The following is a 16,980-nucleotide window of genomic DNA, read 5'->3' as shown; positions in this document are numbered from 1 at the left end:
CAAGCCTCAAAAAAATTAAGTGAACAAAACCATAAAGGGCCAATTAACTGAGGTCCATAGGGATTGGTAAGGAGAAAAGCCAGAAGTCCCAGGAAGGAGGACTGGAAAATTAGCAAGCATGTGAGTTATCCTATCCAGATTTCCTCCATTTCAGGTTAGTTACAGATATTGTTCTTGAAAAAAGGATATCTTAACCCAAATTCTTCTTAAGAAATAATATATTTAGGGGTGGCTAGGTGGTGCAGTGGATAAAGCACTGGCCCTGGAGTCAGGAGTACCTGGGTTCAAATCTGGTCTCAGACACTTAATAATTACCTAGCTGTGTGGCCTTGGGAAAGCCACTTAACCCCATTTGCCTTGCAAAAAACCTTAAAAAAAAAAAGAAATAATATATTTGGAACCTCTCAGACCAAAGAATCCACAAGCCTGGTTGGCCAATATTCATATTAATATGCCCCTAAATTCAGTTCTTCGTACTTGACGTGACGTTATTCAATTTAAACCCAATTTATACTTAGAGGGTGAGTTTCCACCAACTTTTATAAGAACATAGAATCCAAAACATTGTGGATTCATTAAAGGTTATCACATCAACTTGAGTTGCAACCCAAAACACATGAATAATATAAACAAATATATTGATTAATTATTTTAGAATAACACATATCCAATAAGTGATTTGCATTAATTTCCTCCTTTTAAATTTAGTCATATTTAAAAATGAACAAAAAATACATAGCTGAAAAATAGATCTCTTTTTTTAAACAGTTTTAAAAATGCCTCAGTTCAGGCTTCTGATATAACTAGTCATGCTGATATTTCTTTTCCTTAAAAAAAAGGCTTTATGTGATAAAAAAAATCATATCCCGATACCACAAATCTTTATCATTTGCCTAAATATCGTCCTCATAGTTTAAGGGATCTCATTTAACATAGGAGTATGCACAATAAATACTTGCTGGCTGTTAAGAATTTAGAGGATGATAGAGTAAATGGCTCACACTCATATACCTTATTTAAAATTTTTTTCTTAATTAATTAATGAGTACCTGGCATAATTATAATAATTTGTCTGAAAGAACATACATTGATATAAAAGGCAGAGTTCATATAGACAGTTCATTGCAATGAGCCAGCTGAAAGGTCAAAAGATGAATCCTTGGTAAAAAGGAAGATGGCACAATAAATAGAAGTGAATGCAAAATTGTTTATTGAAGAAAGGAGGGGAGTGCTGGGTCCAAGCAGACTCCATCAGTGGGTGGTGGGGAGAACAAGTCTTTTTATAGGGTATGCAATACATGAAGCAGGGTGGAATGGGAAGGGGATATAGAAAACATGAGGAAAGGTCATAAGAAGGACATAAGAAAGGAGAGTAGCATTCGGCCTTGTTAGTAATAAGGTTTGCTATGGAGTGGAAGAAATACACAGTCATGGGCTGAGAGTATGTTGATTTCTGGACTTCTTTTTCCAAAAAGACAGTGACTTCCAGGGCATGTTGGCTAACCCTGAGCCTTGGGTCAAGTTGCTTAGAAAGATATTCAACTTCCTTTAGGTCCAGCCTGGACTTCTGACCAAAAAGACCCACTGTGATACCTTGTCTCTCATCAGTATAAAGCAGGAAAGGCTTATTAAGGTCAGGAAGAGAAAGGGCTAGGGCTGTAATGAGGGCCTCCCTGAGCTTGTAAAAAGGGTGGAGATGGGAATTCCAAGGGATAGTGGTTATGCCTTATAGAGGGGGTTGATTAGGACTCCAAAGTTGAGAATCCATTTCCAGAAGTATCCAGCCAAGCCAAGGAAGGACAAGAGTTCTTGTTTGGTAGCCTTTAGATGGAATAGTATATCCCAGTAGGACAACTGGGAACTACTAGAATGGGATGAATAAAAATAGAAGCCCCAACAGATCAGGGTAAAGAAGGCGTAATTAGAGGATCAAAAGTTAGTCCCCCAGTTCTCATAATTGAAATGAATGATGGGTCCTTTATATTCTGACAGGATAGAGAAGGTGCCCCCCTTGTCTAGGAGAAAAGACATTGCCTTACCTGCCACTTGGAAAGTTACCCAAGGTTCTGCTTGCATGAAAAGTTTGCAGGATGAGACAGATCTTCAGCACCATTTGTCATTCTTGTTCAAATCCAAGAGAGCAGGAAGGTCCTTAAGAGTCAATTGAGGTCCTCCCTTTCAAGGAAGAGAGTTGCAATCCAACTTCAAGTGCCCTTTTTGGCCATACCCTTTGTCTGGGATATGGGCACTGGGCTTCCCAATATCCCAACCTAACACATTTAAAACAGTCACCTTTGGGATCATTGCCATTACTAAGTGCCCTTTGTGGGGGACCCATTAATGGCACAGGCTCACATCTGGAGAGATTTGGTCTGGGATATAGTCTTTTCTTCATCCCAGTTATTAAAAACTGAGAAGATTTCATTGACCAAGTCTCCTATAGGTTTCTGGGGGCCAGCCTCCATCTTTCTCAGATGTTTAATGATATCAGGGGCTGACTGGATAGTTAGGAAAATAATTCCTTGAGGAGATTCAGGATTAACATTAGCATATTTGGTAGTTTCCCCTTTAAGTCTGTCAAGGAATTCTGTGGAGTTTTCACTGAGGCCTACAAAACCTCCTAAACCTTATAAAAGTTTACAGTTTTCCTAGCTAAGGTTTTTAGGCCAGTCATTAGTCAGTCATGAGCTCCCTAAGATGTAAATCTTGGGAACAATGGTAGGCTACTTTAGGGTCTTCATGAGGGATGGTGTAAAAAAGGTCACTCTGTGGGATTCTGTCTGTTTAACCTGACTGCATGATCCTCTTTTGTTTTTGAGATCCTTTACTTCTCATCAGCTTTCAAACAAGTGGAAAAGATAATATAAAGATTGCTCCAAGTCAGGTCATAGGATACAGTGAGATGACGAGATCCTTTAGAAAACTGAGAGGGATCAGTAGAATAGGAACCAAGGCATTTTTCAATTGGAGGTAGGAAAAAACAGAAAGAGATATGAACCTTGATAGGTTTACCCTCAGGATCTGTCAATTTATAAAGAGGGAGGACAGGATAAGGGTGAAGATGAAACTGAAGAGGAAGTGAAAGAGGGGGAGAAGTTGTTGTTGAAGAAGGTAGATTATCTGCAAAAGAAGGAGGGAGAAGAGAAGTTGTGGCCACACTCAGCAGAAGACCTGAGATGGAATCTTAGGGGCATCTTCCAAAGGATCATCTGGAGGAACTATGGAGGGGTTGAGGAGTCTGATGTACCAGTTTTGGGAGGTTCTGGTTCATGGAGATAAAGAATTTGTATAACAGAGTTGAATTCACATAGAGAGTGGTGCTGCCGTAGCTCAAAGAACAGCTGGACATATGAACTCTCACTCCATTTGCCTTGCCTCTGACACAGGTATTTTAGGTCAGCAAGGGAGACATAAGCAAAAATACTCTCAGATGGTCATGCCTCCCCATAATCCAATTTATATTGAGGTCACTGTACAGTGGAGAAAAAGACAAGTTGTTTAGACTTGAGATAGGGATCTATTTTTTTTCAGATTTCTGTAGACACATCCCAGTGGAGTGTCTAGGATATTTTTGGAATGTAAGGTTCCCATGAAAAGGAAAACTAGAAGAGGTAGCCCAGGGGCTATAACTAAGACTCACACAGGGACATCCCCACCTGCTGAATCATTTAATTTTGCTTTAAACAGAGAAAGAATGTGGAGTCCCAGTTCCACTCTGAGTCGAGGCAGTTCCCCACCTAGCTAGAATTTTGGAAAGGAACACCCTGGGTGTCCTGGCAAGAAGGAAGGGGGGAGTTTGGGGGAAGGAGTCTTACCTCTCAAATTAACCTCATCTTCTGAAGTGGCCCAGGTGAGTAAGAGAACTGGTAGTAGTCATCCTTGATACCAACCACTGTAACCAAGATTAAAAGAAATGTAGCACATTGGGGAACAATTTTTACAACTAGTATTTCTGATAAAAGTCTCCTTTCAAAAATATATAGAAAGAATTGAGTCAAGTTGATAAAAGCAAACAAGCCATTCCCCAACTGACAAGTGGTCAAAGGATATCCAGAGAAAATTTACAGACAGGGAAATCAAAGCTATCCATAATCATATGAAAAAATGCTCTAAATCATTACTGATTAAAGAAATGCAAATTAAGGCATCTCTGAGGTACCACCTCAAACCTCTCAGACTGGCCAATATAACCAGAAAAGACAATGATCAATGTTGGAAGGGATATGGGAAATCTGGAACACTAATACATTGTTAGTGGAGCTGTGAGCTCATCCAACATTTTTGGAGAGCAATTTGGAATTATGTCCAAGGGCAATAAAAAATATGTATAACCTTTGATCCCCGAAGAGATCAATAAAAATGGGTAAAAGCACTTGTATAAAAATATTCATAGCAACCCTGTTTGTGGTGGCAAAGATTTGGAAACTGAGTGAATGTCCATCAACTTGGGAATGCCCGAACAAATTATGGCATATGTATGTTATGGAACACTACTTTTCTATTAGAAATCAGGAGGGATGGGAATTCAGGGAAGCCTAGAAGGATTTGTATGGAGTGATGCTGAGAGAGATGAGCAGAAGCAAAAGAATACTGTATACCCTAACAGCAATGTGGGGTTGATGATCAATCTTAATGGACTTGCTCATTTCATCAGTGGAACAATCAGGGGCAATTTTAGGGTATAATAATCTAGGCAAGACTTGGTGAGAGTCTCTACAGGGTGGTAGCAGAGTCTGAAGCCATTTGGGAGGGGGAGGAGAATGATAAAGACTAGACAGGAAGGAAAGCCAATGACACAAAAACCCAATGGAAAAAATAGTATATAGGAGAAGAGAATGGTCAACAGGATAAAGTGCTTAAAGAGGTTAAAAAAAGGGGGAACTGAGAAAAGGTTTTCTGATTCACTGGCAAATTTGGAGAGAACAGTTTCAGTTGAGTGATGGAGTCAGGAGGAATAATCACAAAGGCTTGAAAACTGAGGGAAAGGAAATTAAATTATTGAAAGATTTTTCTAGGAATTTGGCTGAAAGGAGAGGAGGGGTATAAAATGATAGATTGTATATATAGTAGAATCTACTGAAGGTTCCTAAAATGGAGAAAAATAAAAGTATTTATAGACAGTAGACAAGGAACCAGGGTTTAGAAGAGACTGAAAATTAGAGAGACAGAGAGAATGCTTGTTGGGCAATCTTGTGGAGACAATAAGAAGAGATGGGATAGGGGCGGCTAGGTGGCACAGTGGATAGAGCGCCAGCCCTGGAGTCAGGAGTACCTGAGTTCTGGTCCAGGCTCAGACACTTGATAATTACCTAACTGTATGGCCTTGGGCAAGCCACTTAACCCCATTGCCTTGCAAAAACTAAAAAAAAAAAAGGGGGATGGGATGGGATAAAGGGTTATATAGAAGTGCTGGACATATTGTGAAGAAGGGCCATTTTATCAAAAGAGAATGGTATGAAAGAGGAGAGGATGGTCAATTTGGTCCAGGCAGGAAGAGTTGAGAAAAGTCCTAGCATCTGGACATGCAGATCAGAGATTATGGTGCATGGGCTCCCGGCTGGGACTGCTTCAATGTCTTCTATAGTCTGGGCTGGGCTGGGATCATCAGGAACTATTAACTCTGAAAAACTTTATTCTTTCCATCTCTCCTGTTCCTTCAGTGTCTTCTTTGACTTGAGGAAAAAGGAGAAGAAAATTCAAAAAATGGAAAGACTTTATCCATGACCATGCTACCTACCACATCTAACCCTGTCCCATAGCCTAATCAAATTCTTACCCTTTTTCTTTCAACCTGATCATCTTTCCTAGTCTGATTCTCTTCCTTTTTTATGTCAGAAGTCTAGCAGGATTCATAGAACCAGGAAAAAATATTACAATAAGAGAAAGTCCATAATTCTGTGTTCAAGGAATAACCCATCTCCTCCCCCAGAAACATTGATGTTCCCCTCCTGCTTTTAGGTTCCAAGTCCAATTTTATCACATCACACCTGTTTTTTTTCTTTCTACTGGGCTTCAGATTTCAATCCTAAACATGTTAACTATGATGATGCCAACAACTCCTTCACATTTATACACTATGTCTCTAAGGTCTCAGTGCAGATTGAAACTATTGAATTGCCCTTAAAGATATTTAATATAGTGTCCCTAAAGTCTTAGTGCAATTTGAAGCTTTTTCAAAAGCTACTAAAGCTTAAAATTGTACTGTCTCTTTTTATCTTGTTTTAGATTTTTTTAGAACCTTCTCCAGCGTTCCCTTCAGGATAGTCCTAGGATTTGTGCTTTGAAAAGATGGGGGTATTTTATGCTGCTTGAGACCCTTGAACAATTTTTTGAGGTTGGTGAAGGAATTTAAAATTGAGATCCTCCCATAAGTCCCTACTCACCTGGGAATACCACTTCCATAAGACAATAAGCAAGGCCAAAAATACCAGGCCCTTCATCAGGATGAGACCATAAAATACAAGAACAAAGGAAAGGATTGCAACCCTAGGTAGAGAAAACAGATAAGGTGAGATCCAACCCCTTTTGTTGCAGTGCTGGAGTTGTAATCTTGTTCTATATAAGCATTAAATGACTATAAAACATTGCAAGGGATTCTTGAGCCCTGGGAAAACAATTATTCAGTCAACTAGCAATTCTTAAAGGGCTAATTTATTAAAGGGCTACTATGTAAAAGGGAATATAAGAGGTGACTTCTCTGACTTTGGAGAAAATAGAATAAAGGGAAGTACATACCTAGCAAGAAGGCAGAAGATGTATAATGTAAGAAAAAATGAACTTTAGTATGAGTCATTGATCAGGAAAAAAAAATATTCCTGGGAGAGTCAGGGGTTAGAGAACAGAAAATCAATGGATTGTGGTCCCCATGAACATACCTTTTGAGCTGATTCATGGTCAGCTTTTATCTAAATTTTCTGACTCAGGATTTGATCTGGGATTAAGTCATAGGAAGATTCATATGGAGAAAAGTGGACCTTGCCCTCTGAAGGGCAGTACTCTCAGCTAGTCCTTTGCTAATGTATTTCAAAATCCTCTATACTGAAACTCAATCCATACATCAAGACATTTTATGATTTGACATTCAAAGTGATGAATATAATGATATCACCAGGGCTTCATTATCTTCCAAGTCACATATTCTTTCTATGCCTTCTTTCCTAAATGAATCTACCTTGAATGATTATATTTGATTCACGATGAACTTCCCCAAGTAGAAGTGCCTTCCTCCTGCAGAACATTTTCAATATCTCTAAATAGATGTGTAACCATGAGGAAGTCTTATAACTTGTAAGCCATGTAACTTCAGTATCAGAAGTTCCCTGCATTGTATTCTAAACTTCATGAAAAGAAGAAACAATAGGAAAAGAATTTCTAGTCTGTAGTTTGGTGGGACATTGCTCTCCAAATGTTTCTGCTTCAGCTCACAGGACTAAAAGGCATCAAAGTCATCATTATTTCTAATTAAGCAGCTAGGTATTAGACCCAATATTGACTCAGCCCCTTCCTTACATTTATTTTATTCAAGGATCTTTATCTGCCAGTTCAGCTGAAACTTCTTGAATTCCAAATATCAAATGTTTAGTTCCTCATATATTCTGGGAACTTGGGCAATTGTATCAATTACATATTTAATCAAGAAACAATTTCTAAGCACTTTACTAGTTCTGGTCATCATACTAAATACTAAGGCTATAAGGAGAAAGTCAAAACAGTTCTTAACCTCAAATACCTTCTATTTTAATGAGAGAGATAATGTAGATAGATAGATAGATAGATAGATAGATAGATAGATAGATAGATAACAGACATACACACAACTCAGGGAAAGGAATTTATAGCTGGAGGGACATAGAAGAGTCTTTTGAATTGAGTCCTGAAGGAAATTATAGATTTTACAAGGCATTGGTAAAGAGAGAGAACATTGAGTGCAACCAGAATAAAATCACACAGACAGGGAATGGAGCACTGTACTTGAAGTATAGACAAGTAGGCCAATTCCATTGGATTATAAAATATGAGAAAGGGGACAGTCAGCGAGAAGGCTACAAAGTGTGTAAGTGTCCTCAAAAAGGAGGAGGTGCCCTCACTGAGTTTTTATCTATTGAAAATAAATATATTCATCTTCCCACAATTTGTCCTAATCAAGGACAAATGTTACCATAGGTTTTGGCCTTAAGAAAGAGTAAAACAGAATTAGATTAGCAAGCACATTTATTGCTCTTTCTCTAAATTTAGAATTAGGCAGGCCTGCATTGGAGGTGGGGATGGGATGGGGCAGTACTACTTAGAGAACCAGAAAACCCAAAATGGAACTCCAAGCACAGCTTTTATACTTTTGACTATCAGAAGGTATGATCTGAAATGCCATCTCTGGCTTGTCCAATCAGAGAAGAGTACTGCCCACCCAACCCAGGACAGGGCAAGGACAATTCATGAAGGGCCTGCTTGGGGTTGGGAACTCAGGTCTGGGCTGAGAGAATTGACATTCCAGTAAAAGGAGTACCTTATTCTAAAAGGCATTCAAAGAAAAACAGATAATATTATGTGGTTATTGATGGGATTTAGAAGGTAAACATTTTTTTTCTATTTTTAATTAGGACCCTATTCTATTGCTAAAATGACTTGATGACCAGAGATTTTCTTTATTATCTAAAAAAAAGTTTGACCCCACCCACCAAACTTTGTTCTTAAAGAACCAGAAAAATAATTATTAAAAATTATTTCAATAAATTTTAAAGATAATTATTAAAAGAACAAAACTCACTATTGATAAAGAGTTGGAAGAAATGTGATAGATGATTGCAATTAGACCCCTATTTTATTCCAATGGGTATTAATCAGGTTGTCATGATTTCATAGTGATAGTGCTCATAAGTTTTGTATATTAAGACTTAAAGCTGTGAAATGCAAATTTTAAATTCAGTAGCTTAATCAAAGGAGCCTGAGTAGAAGTTCTTCACCCTCTTGTTTGTCTTTTTGTGGTGACTAGTCTAAGACTCACACTATACCATGAAACAGAACAAGAAGTCCAAACCAGATCTGTTGACAAATGACAAGGAATTTGAAGGTACTAGAGATTTTATGCAAATCACATCCTAAGCTAGAGAGCTAAGGGGTAGAAGAATATAGGCATCAGCTGAAGGTGAATACAAGATTGGGTCCAGTTTCTGAAGGCAAAAGAGTCAATATAGAAAATTTGCCTTTAGAACCCTGTTCTACCTCAACCATCTTTGCACTTTTCATATTTTATCATTTTTGCAAGGAACTGGCTCCTTCTGGTAAGGGAGTGAGGAAAACTTTTTTGGAACAGACGGGCAAGAAATCGAAGTGAGGTGGGGCTCTCCAGTTTGGCTGAGAAGGAGTACCTTTGCACCAAATGGCTAACTAGTGATCAACTCCTCAGCTCAACAGACCCTGATTGGAGTGCCTCAAGAGTAATTTGGGAACCCTGTGTGGATTTCTGTGGCCAAGAGCTTTTGGAAGCATGTTGGTTCTAGAAAGATACTCCACCTGTTGGTCACAGAGATGTTTGTAGTGGTCTCTGAAGTTGCTTGAAGTCCTTTGATGGGGCTCTGTGTTTGAACTGAAAAGAGAGAGAAGAGAAACATGTGGGTTCTCCATCTCCTATACTTCCCAGTAGCTACTAGGACAGGGATATGGGCCCAGAAGGGACATCATACTTTAAAAGGTACAACATATTTCCATGAGGCATACTATTGTTCTGTGTCAGATACCATTCATTATATGTTCTCCAATGGTACAGACCATTTTTTTCTAATGGCTGGCTGTAGTCATGCTGACTCCTTGAAAATCCCTAAGTCCACTGATAGCTTGTCCAAGCAAGTCACCATGGGATGTGTTCATTGTCTCCAACAAGATGACTAGAGCATAAAATGGATGTCCTATAGGTATCTCAAACTCAACGTAACCAAAATAGGACTCATTGTTTTTCTATTTCTGTCTAGTTACTAGGGCTTACAACCTCAGGGTCATCTTAAATCTTCACTCTCACTTCACATATTCAATCAACAGAAAAATCTCAATAACCCTCATTTGGGTTATTGTGATAGTTTCTTATTAGATCTCCCTGCCTCAAGTCTCACTTCACTCTAGTACAATTACCACTGAGCTGCCAACCACCATAGACCCTCCTAAAAGGCATACCCCTACTCAATAAATTTCCATGGCTCCCTGTTACCATCCATACAAATTCTTTGTTTTTAGGGTGAAAGCTCTTTATGACATGTTCCCTTCTTACCTATGCTTATGACTTCTTTCTACATACTCCATTATACACTAACACTACTCCTTGCACATAGCATTCCATCTCTCAACTCCATCCATGCCTTTGCTCTGTCTGTTCCCATAGTTGGAATACTCTTTTCCCTTCTTCCTTCCAATAATAAGTGTCTAAGGCCATTTTTGAACTTGGGTTCTCCTGGCACTCACTGTATCATTTAGTTTTCCTAATTTAATTGATACTTTCTTACTGGAAAACAGTAAGCTTTTAATAAATGATTCATTTATTGAAGTATTAGAAGGGGTGTAGCATAAACATCTTCTCCAGTATCAGCCCGGGAAATGTTACCTTCTAAGAGAGGGACCAAAGTCTGCAAGGATCTAAATCAGTGAAGGCTGTGTGTAGGCATTTGGGAGCCTGAGTCAACCACAGAGAGAGAGACACAGAGACAGACCAAACAAGACCAACAGAAAGAGAGAGACAGACTGACTGAGATGGAAAGAGACAGATTGAGTCAGAAAGAAATAGAGAAGGAAAGAAAGAGAAAGGAAAGGGAGAAGGAGATGGGGAGGAGAAGGGGGGAGATAGAGAGGGGGAGAGAAAGAAATGGAGAGAGAGACAGAGAGACAGACAGATAGACAGACAGAGACAGAGAGACAGACATAGAGAGAGAGACAGAGAGAGAGAGAGAGAGAGAGAGAGAGAGAGAGAGAGAGAGAGAGAGAGGCTGCAGTGAGTCCCAGGCATAGCTTTCCACCAGACTGGAGAGAAGGTGATTCTTCTCCCCCAGGTTAGGAGTCCTAACTCAACCTAGAATGATCTCACTCCACTTTGCACCTGTGGCCCTGCCTGGTTTCTACTCCAGAGGACAATTATGCCTTTGGTGCCCCATTATCTTTTTCTCTCATAATCCTTCTTTCTTTTTTTTAGGTTTTTTTGCAAGGCAAATGGGGTTAAGTGGCTTGCCCAAGGCCACACAGCTAGGTAATTATTAAGTGTCTGAGACCAGATTTGAACCCAGGTACTCCTGACTCCAGGGCAGGTGCTTTATCCACTGTGCCACCTAGCCACCCCCATAATCCTCATTTCATGTCCTTTTGAGTGTTTTCTCCCTCTGGATTGCAAGATCCTAAGAGGCAGGGACAGTCTTTCTTTGAGTTTATTATATTTCCAGCTTAGAAGAAAAATAAATGTTTATTGGGCTGAGTTAGAGTCATAGTGAAGAAAGTGAGGAAGAGTTGGGGGAGGCAAAGATGGAGAGGGAAAAAAATGAGAGTTAGAAAGGGGGTGGGCTGCCCTCCCCCAACCAGATGAACCTCAAAGCCTCCAAGGAAGAGCCTTGAACTTAATGTATGTTTGGCAAAAGTTTGTTGAACTGAATGAGCTTGAACTGGAAGAGACTTACCTGGGGACACCACTAGGTAGAATCTCCTGAGGATGACTTGTTTCCCTTTAGGTAGTCTAAAGATCTTACACTCGTAGACACCTGAATCATTTATTTTGAGCTCATACATTGTGATAGTGAAGATGTTTCTCTTGCTGTCAAAAGAGGAGAAGTAATCCTTGCCTAATAGTGAAAACTTGGAGTTTGCTAATAAACGTGTTATCCAGCAGGACTCTCCATTACTTGTCTTTTTACACCAATTCATCCATCCATTTTCATGTTGAGGGTTGTAGGAGCAGCTCACACTGAATGTCTCCCCTTCCAGTCTTTGTTCTTCTTCAGACTGAACTTCATATCCCCTGAAGCCTGGAGTGATCGGCCTTATCTCCTTAGCCTGGAGCTCATCCCATCTCCCTGGCTTGTCTGGGGGATAAGAGGATGAAAGAAGTTGGTCACCTCAAAGAGCAGCCTCTCTGACCTCCTAAAGACAGAAAATGCCCCAAGGAGACAGTTCAGAGGGTCTCCCTCCCTTCTGAGTATCTCATGGTGCCCTTCCCCCATCTCAGTTTTCTCTCTCACCCTCTCCTAATTCCCATTCACCCTTCCTCAGCCCTTTCCTCCTTACACTCAGCTTCCCATCACCATCCCAAGCTCCTGCCCCACCTGAGTTTCCTGGTGACATCATCAGCAGCAGCAGCAGCAGTAACAACTGGATTTCTGGGGCCATGCTGGCCCTCTTGTATAGCTCAGAGGGAGACAGACAGGGAGCTACCAAACCTCAGTCTGGTCCCCAGGGAGATAGGAGGAGGGGTGAAACCCTGACTCTGCTCTTCCTTTCTCTGAACCTCTGTGAGGGAAGAGGAACTAAATGTGGAGGAACAGCCCTGACAGGACAAGTGGAAGGGAGAAGTAGCTGAAGAACAGAGTTCAGAGAGGAAGGGACGTGAGCGGCGCCTTTCCGTGATGGTTCTTACCCACTCAGATTTACACTGAAGAAATATGACTTTTCCACATATCCACACTATAAGAACTGATAGTAAATTTTGTCCCACCCTTCAAATTTTAGAATTAAAAATGACACTTGTCAAATCTCTGAGCCCTGAGGTGATGTCAAAGTCCCTCCCACTGAATAGCTTAAGTGATGAAAAGATGTGACTGTTATTTGTCATTTTTAGTCCATCAATTTTCTGTTCTCATATCAAAATATCACCAACATATGGATCTAGGATGGAGGTGAAGGGAAGGATGACCAGTTATGTAGGTTGGACTTGGGATTGAGAAAGTTCTCGGGTGAGTCAGATTTATGTGTCTCCTATGAGATTTGTGACTTTAAACCATTAGCAGCAGCTGGAGGGGTGGGAGGAGGTTGGAGTGGGGAGAGAGGGGCCAAGGAACACCTCACCACTACCTGTCCTTTCTCTGAGTCTTTTCCTATATCTAAACACCAAAGAAGCACTGAAATACCTTTCTTTTCTGTAGTATAGTGATAACAAAGACTTTGAAAAACATTAGTTGGACAATTCATTTTATAACTGAGGAAAAAGAGACTCAGGAAGGAGAAATGATTTAGCCATAATAATATAAATCAGAATCTTCTTCCTGATATTTCCCAGGCCTCATCCAGCTTAGTCTTTCTAGTTTCAATCGAAATATTTGCCTGAAGGTGGTGACGAAAAAAGAATAGGTGAGTATAGGCTGGAGAGTGCTAGGAAATGGTCAAGGGTACTCTCTGGTCCCCCAGGTTATTTAAGGGACTGTGAGATAAAGCTAGGACTTTCTTCTAAGGTTTCTTTCATAGAATGTAAAATATTGGCAAGAAAACTAGATTTGAATTTGACATACCTTAATGCAAACCTTAACCCTGATCTTTCCTCCTTAATTTGAATAGACCGGTTAAGCTCTTTAGACCTTAATTTCCTCATCTATAAAGTTGTTGGTTTTCCCCAATGTTTTACTCTGAATACTTGGTGATCTCATAGTAGTGCATAGTTCAGACAGGGGCTTTGGGTTTTGGCATGACCACCATACAATTCTTATCAGATCTAGTGATTAATTGGTGGTCTTGGATCAGAATTATCTCATCTGTTTCCTATACTTTAAATAAATAAGAAACCCAGCTCAATAGCTCCAAGTTCTGGTTTGGCATGCAGATGGCTAATGGACCACTATTAGTAAACCAGACTGGCATTGTGGAATGAACCCAATTCAGAGTGCTTAATGCTAATGTTCATTAGTCCCCCCAAGAGGTCCAAATATTATGCCATCACTAGTTGTCTTTGACCTTGATCTTGCCACTGGAATTTGGTGATTTTAAAGGAGAAGTAGGACTGACAACTTTGCACTGCAGAGGTGTCCTCATCAAATTTTGTGCAAATCCATTGGTCCTCTTTGATTCCTAAGATCAGACAATAGTAGTCAAATGAGGCCATTGAATTAGATGACCTCTGAAGTCTAAATTCAGAGTCCCAGGCTTTATCCCAAGGTCCTCTAATTCAGCTTCTACTTTACCAAGAATTTATTCCACAGCCTGTTCAGTTTCCTGTCTCTCACCTTCTGTCACATAGTAATAAAAATGATTTGGAAGTGTTCTTCTTGCAAACCCCAAAATCTAAAATAGTTTTAGGAGGAAATTTATTAGCACATTTGGTAGAAGAGAGTAATCAAAAAGAAAGTGTGGCTTCCTCTTTCCATGTTTGTGAAGATTTATATGGCCTAGTATTTAGACAAGAATATGAACCATATACACATAGTCAATTTTGTTGAGAGGGGAAACCTGAAAGCAAGGTAGATTGAAATGGATATGTGTAATGCAAACAATCAATGAAATTTGGACAAAGCCACAACACACAGGAAACTGAAAACACAAGCTTGGGGAAACCGAAAACCACACCTAGGTGAGGGGACTCAGAACTAGAATATGGATCCAAGATCTGGGGGAATCAAAAATTCTTTTATCTATCTACAGCATTCTTGCAGAGTGACTGAGATCAGGATGACATTCTGAGATCAAAAAATCTCTAGTCAGTAAAAAGTTGATTTAAATCAATAATTGATTTAATTATTTAGTAATTGATTAAATTGATTAAATTTAATTCATAATTAAATTGATTGATAATTGATTAAATCAATAATAATACTTTTCTGAACAATATAAAATGATAAATAATAATCTAAAGAAGAAAGGATTAATGATCTCTTTCCCAGAAATGAAGGTGATGAAGTCATTTTTCTAATTATTAAGCCTTTGAGTAGAACTACCTTTTCCTTTTAATGAGGGCTTATATTCAGAATCTTCTTAACTTCTGAGGACTGCCACAAGCAATAAGAAGTAGTCCAACAGATGATGCTGGACATTGAGTCAGGAAGATCTGTGTTCAAATATGGTTTCAGACAAGTTCTTAGCTGTCTAATTCTGGGCAAGTCAGTTAACTTCTGTCTGTCTCAGTTTCCTTATCTATAAAATGGAAATAATAGCTCTCTTCCAGGCTTATTGTGAGAATCACATGAGATAAAAATTAGTGAAGGGGTAGAAAGGTTGATTTTTCACACAGTGAATATGTATAATTTTTATAGGGAAAAGAGAACTGGCTTTTAGGCATTGTTTTTCTTTGGTGTATCAAACTTTTTTGTGGCCCCATGGACCATAGCATACAATGCTGTCCATGGGATTTTCTCAGCAAAGATGTTGGAGTGGTTTTCTGTTTTGAAACTTGAACCTTATACTCTGCTGAACTGGTAAAAAAGAGGAAATAATACACAAACATACACACAAACACACACAAAGGTGGGCACAAAAATAGATTTCACTTAACAGGAAAATAGAAGGGAAAGAGGAAGAAATAAGAAGGAATGGGAAGGGTAGCTTAAGGATTTTTCCTACGCAGAACACGTTTGAGGTATCAAAGAACAGGAATCTGAGGGGCTGCTCATCAGTCAGGGTATAGTTTAATATATAATGTATATAAATTGTGATGTAAGAAGTGATGAAATGCCGGGTTTTTATTTACAACGCCGGCTTCTTTATGCTAGTCCGTCCTCTTACTCACCAGTCCAACACGTGATGAGTCTTCGGGGTACCTCCGGCCCCCACTCTATGATGGGGGAAGAACCAGACAGAGCGCCTGAGGTGGATAATGAGTCTTTATTCTTCTGTGATCACATTCCCGCCCCCCCAACCTCTCAGCAGACACTTTTATCCCCTCTGTCCTCCCTCCCATGAACTCTTACTCAATGAGGGGCCGAGTTCTGTAACATTCCCTTATAAGGTGATTATGTTTCCCCCTCTAAGCGACCGCCAAGCCTCTTCCCCCCGCCCCCAACATCTCCCCCTTTCTGTTTTACAAGGTTATCACTTGGTGTGACCTTAAGCGGTGCTGAGGTTAGCCTTAAGCGGTGTCATTTCTACTGGCCTCTGATAGCCGGGGGCGAGGAACCCTGTCTTAGGTCATCTCCTTCAACCCAGGACCTTGCCCGTCCTAGGCGCCCGACACCCTCAGGGCCTGTCTTAGGTGGCTGGGTCAGGAGAGGTTGCCCGTCTTGGGGTTTACCTCGTCTTACCCCTAGGTGTCACATGTCATGCATGGCGGCTAGCCAGACTTGGGGATCCTCCCCCGTCTCCATGGCCATGAAGGCTTTCTGAGTAAGAAGCATATAGCCCCTCTGTCGCCTAGCTAGGCGGCAGAAACAGACAACAAGTAGGGTGATTCCCAGAATCAGCGTCCTTGTTCACGCTCAAGGGGGTATCCTCCCGCCATCTGGCAATCCCTCCATGGTATGGGATCCTCGATGTCTTCCCCTGTGGCCACACATGAGGGGCCCCACCGAGGAATCGTGAAGTCCCGTTGAGTTTGATTCACCAGGGGTCGCCAACCCAGAAGGCCTCGGAGCTGGGTCCCCTTTTTTGTCCCTGCTGAGCTGAGCCCCATCGATGTATTGGTCACTAGCAGGCGAGGGTAGATCGGGGAGTTCCGTGCTACCGGAAGGGGAGAGGGAATAACTCGGAGTATTCCCCATGTCGGATTTCCTTCAGATGGAGCACCTCCAAGGATCCCTACGACGATCAGAAGGCCTGAAAAAGGAAGAAATTCCTCTCACCCCGTAGGGTTGGGCATTAATCAAGGTCTCTTATCTTGTAAACAGGGAGCCATCTTTCTGGCTCTTCTATCTTATCCTCGGGATGAAATGACAGGTGGCCCTGTCTTCTGTTCTTTACCGTTACAGGGCCATGCCAACCTCCCTCTTCATCTCTCCACATGACTTTAGAGCCTGGTAGGGCCTTGGTGGGAGAGGGCAGGAGCGTTGGTTCTTTCTTAGCATGTCCTTTTGGGGAGAAAAATCTCTGGGCGGCTGTAGTGCC

The 16,980-nt window shown here is 40.6% G+C and overlaps 1 protein-coding gene across 4 annotated transcripts; it reads right to left on the bottom strand.

Moving 5' to 3' along the window:
• Positions 1-1,182: 1,182 nt before the first annotated feature.
• LOC141523592 (trem-like transcript 4 protein) lies at positions 1,183-12,411 on the bottom strand. Of its 4 annotated transcripts, none has more exons than XR_012478521.1 (5): positions 12,288-12,411; positions 11,646-12,047; positions 9,511-9,583; positions 3,816-3,892; positions 1,183-2,175 (listed from the first exon to the last, which is right to left on the bottom strand). XR_012478521.1 is itself a non-coding variant. In XM_074236887.1 (5 exons), exons 1-5 carry the CDS (start codon positions 12,349-12,351, stop codon positions 5,631-5,633), a joined length of 684 nt encoding a protein of 227 aa, XP_074092988.1. In that variant the 5' UTR covers positions 12,352-12,411; the 3' UTR covers positions 5,338-5,630. The 4 variants fall into 4 exon arrangements, 3 of the variants coding, with proteins under 3 accessions (XP_074092989.1, XP_074092988.1, XP_074092987.1); XM_074236887.1 differs by lacking the exons at positions 1,183-2,175; positions 3,816-3,892 and adding exons at positions 5,338-5,672; positions 6,384-6,486; XM_074236888.1 differs by having other exon boundaries at positions 1,183-3,892.
• Positions 12,412-16,980: the final 4,569 nt, after the last annotated feature.

The sequence above is a fragment of the Macrotis lagotis genome, chromosome 5 (assembly GCF_037893015.1).
Source record: "Macrotis lagotis isolate mMagLag1 chromosome 5, bilby.v1.9.chrom.fasta, whole genome shotgun sequence".
In the NCBI taxonomy this organism is placed as follows: Eukaryota; Metazoa; Chordata; class Mammalia; order Peramelemorphia; family Peramelidae; genus Macrotis; species Macrotis lagotis.
The sequence above is the reverse complement of the archived record's forward strand: the minus strand, read 5'-3'. Positions and strand labels throughout refer to the sequence as shown.